This window comes from Trifolium pratense, linkage group LG4 (assembly GCF_020283565.1).
Source record: "Trifolium pratense cultivar HEN17-A07 linkage group LG4, ARS_RC_1.1, whole genome shotgun sequence".
Lineage (NCBI taxonomy): Eukaryota > Viridiplantae > Streptophyta > Magnoliopsida > Fabales > Fabaceae > Trifolium > Trifolium pratense.
Window position 1 is genome coordinate 23626524 of NC_060062.1, and position 3562 is coordinate 23630085.

The 3562-nt window shown below is 37.2% G+C and overlaps 1 protein-coding gene across 1 annotated transcript; it reads left to right on the forward strand.

Moving 5' to 3' along the window:
- The first annotated feature begins 2670 nt into the window (after positions 1 to 2670).
- LOC123922326 lies at positions 2671 to 3528 on the forward strand. The gene has a single exon (XM_045975052.1). The coding sequence runs from the start codon at positions 2671 to 2673 to the stop codon at positions 3526 to 3528; it is 858 nt and encodes a 285-aa protein (XP_045831008.1).
- Positions 3529 to 3562: the final 34 nt, after the last annotated feature.

Below are 3562 nucleotides of genomic sequence, written 5' to 3' on the forward strand. Positions count from 1 at the left end.
AATTTGAATGAGGCTTCCGATGCGGTTGTGATGTGGTTATGATGCAGCTGTACACGTGAATTAAGATCACACCGCAATTGCGGTGCGATGCGGTTGCAGTGGCCACCGCATCAGCAGTACTGCGGCCGCAATTGCGGATGCGGACTGCAATTTAAAACCTTGTCGCTGACTGTAACAAATGTTGAGGTTAGCAATCATATTCCTGATGATATTATTCTCTCTATTCTCTCCAAACTTCATATCAAATCTTTTAAGCGATTTGAATGTGCAGGTAAATCATGGTCCCTCTTATTTGATGACCCTTATTTCATAACTATGTATCGCAACAATTTCTTTTCAAAGGATTGTTGTTATTATGATGATACATGTCTCCTTGTAGGTGTGACAGAAGATCGTTGATACTTCACTTAGTGCTTTAGTACATCATTTGTATTCACTTTCTAGTGAGAACTTTGAGAATTGTGTCAAATTAGATTGGCTAAATCCATTTCCAGAGGATGAGGATTTGGATCCGGATGGGGATATGGGCTCGTCGTCCTCGGATGACGATAACTCTGGTTTTGGAATCATATAATTTCCACGAAAGCGAAAGCATTTGGAAACTTATATTGTGGAACCCAACTACTAATGAATTCAAGGTCATTCCTTCTAGCCCTGTTGAGTCTGAACATTTTATGAAGGGGGGTGTTAATGCCCGTCATCATCTGGTTGGTTATGATCGCATTAAAGATGCTATAAGGTGATTCGGTTCATTGACCATGATAAATATGATCATGACAAAGATGAAGACTATGATGACGACTATGATGCCTCACTTGTTTCCTACTGGGAGATATATAGCCTTAACAGTAACCTTTGGAGAGGAAAATTGATGTCGACAATGACATGCCTCTTTTTCCTGACAATGACAAACATACCCTCTTACACACAGACGTGTACCTGGATGGAGTGTCTCATTGGTGGGATAAAAATGAAACACATAAATATTTGGTGTCATTTGACTTCAGCGATGAATCTTTCACTACAACACCCATACCCTTTTACATATATGATAGTTTTGAGGTCCCCAAAGACTTGGTGATATTGAATGGATCTATTGCTTTCATATTAAATTATAAAAGGACTTCTACAATTCACATTTCAATCTTGGGTGAACTCGGTGGAAAGGAATCATGGACTAAACTCTTCGTTGTTGGACTCTCACCTTGCTTTAATTATCCAATTATAGCGGCGAAGAAGGGAAATATATTGTTTAAAAGTAGAGACAAAAAAAAAAAAAAAAAAAGGATTAGTCTGGTTTGATTTAAGTACCGGGATGATCGATAAGATTGATCTTACAACACAACTATCTGGTCGTGTGTCTAGTCGCATATTGTTCGATAAAGAAAGCGTTCTTCCAATTGGAGGAATATATGATTAAATTTGTTTTCTCTAGTTTTCAATCCAATAGATATATGATTATGGCTATTAGAATTCTAGTATATGCAAATTTAAGAAACTGTTTCATAATATGAATTTTGTTTTATCAGTTTTATATTGATGATTTACTCTCTTTCTGCAAACTAATATGATTTTAAGCAACATATCTTTGTTTGAATTTCATTACATTCTACCTGAAATATCTATGCCACTATGCTTACCTTTTGAGCTTTTGTTTTTGCTTTTATGTTCCAAATTATCTAATAAAATCAAGTATACATGCATAAAAGGTAGAATTTGAAATGCATAAAATTGTGTTCAGGTGTTTAAAGTCAAATAACAACATTCTATAAGTGAAACGTTTCTGTTTGTTGGGGTTGATTGTCAACTCCCACATTGCCTAGTTTCTTAAATAAAGAAGGAGGTTGAAAAAAAGCTATTGGAGAAATCCCACATCACTTAGAGTGGTGAAGCAAGAGGGAAACCAAAGCTATATATTAGACCTAAGTTCTTTGTTTATAATGGCACCAGTCAGTAGCAATTTAAGCTTATATCTGACTTTTTTGTTTTTCTCTTGTACGATCTTTTATTAGAGTATTGTGAGATGTAGTTAGGTATTTTCTTTGGAGAGTGTGAGTGTACTGGGGTCGTGAGAAGGTTGAGGGTAGTCTATGTGTTGTAACAATTTTCACATGGTGTTTATTCTCTGGTTATCGGTCTAGACAACGGTCGTGGTTTTTTCTCTGGTTTTGGAGTTTTCACGTTATATTCTTGTGTTGTGATTGTGTTATTTTATTTTCTCTATGCTTGTTATTTTCCAACAAGTGGTATTAGAGTCGTGGTTCGGCTTGGTAGGGGAGCGGGAGTGGATCCGGTATTGGATCACCTAGAGGATGTGGGAACTCACACTTGGGGGGAGAATGTTGGGTTTCAAGTGTGAGTGATTAAGTCCCACATCTACTATGTATGGGAAGAATATTGGATTTATAAGAGAGGTGACCCATTACACTAATGCCTTAAGTTTTTGGGTGGAGATGTGGCGTCTCCCACTCTTGTATGGTCCTAGAGCATTGTCCCATTGTTTCTCACGAGCTCCCCCGGACTCCCCAACACTGCTAATAAAAAATATTAGATTTTAAAACCTCGCCAATTTAAAAAACATCCACAATAGCCCTAGTTAGCAGCGCCGCTCAATTAGGGTTTGCCTTTCTCATTTTCTTCAACCTACTTTCTGTTGCCGCCATTGGAGAAATGGAGGCATCACTGACTTCAACAAATGTTCATGTTAACAATCATATACCCGATGATATTATCTTCTCTATTCTCTCCAAACTTCCTCTCAAATCTTTTAAACAATTTGAATGTGTACACAAATCATGGTCCCTCTTATTTGATGATACTTATTTCATAACTATGTACCACAACAATTTATTATCGAATGATTGTTCTTATTATGATGATACATGTCTCCTCGTAGGTGTGACAGAAGGTACTGAATACTACAGGATGGGTGGTGTTTTAGTAGGTGATATGTATTCTCTTTCCGGTGAAAATTTTGAGAATAGTGTCAAATTAGATTGGCCAAATCCTCCATTTCCTGAGGATGAAGATTTGGATCTGGATGGGGATGGGGATGAGTATTACATTGGTTTTGGAAAAGTATGTGTGCTTTCCACCATTTCGATTGGAAACTTATATTATGGAATCCATGCTACTAATGAATTCAAGGTGATTCCTTCCAGCCTTGACGAGTCAGGAGCTTTTTTGATGTTGGGGTTTGCTATTCCCTGTTATCATCTAGTTGGTTATGATCACATTAAAGATGACTATAAGGTGATTCGGTTCATGGACTGTGATGGTGATGATGATGACGACTATGGTGACGATGATGACGACGACTATGATGACAAAATTGTTTCCTTCTGGGAGATATATAGCCTAAACAGTAACCTTTGGAGGAAAATTGATGTCGACATGCCTCTTTATTCTACTAAAAAAAACGTGTACATGAATGGAGTGTCTCATTGGTGGGATAGAAATGAAACACATTCATATTTGATGTCATTTGACTTCGACAATGAATCTTTCACTACAACACCCATATCCTAATTACATAGATGATGATAGATTTGGGGTCACCAAA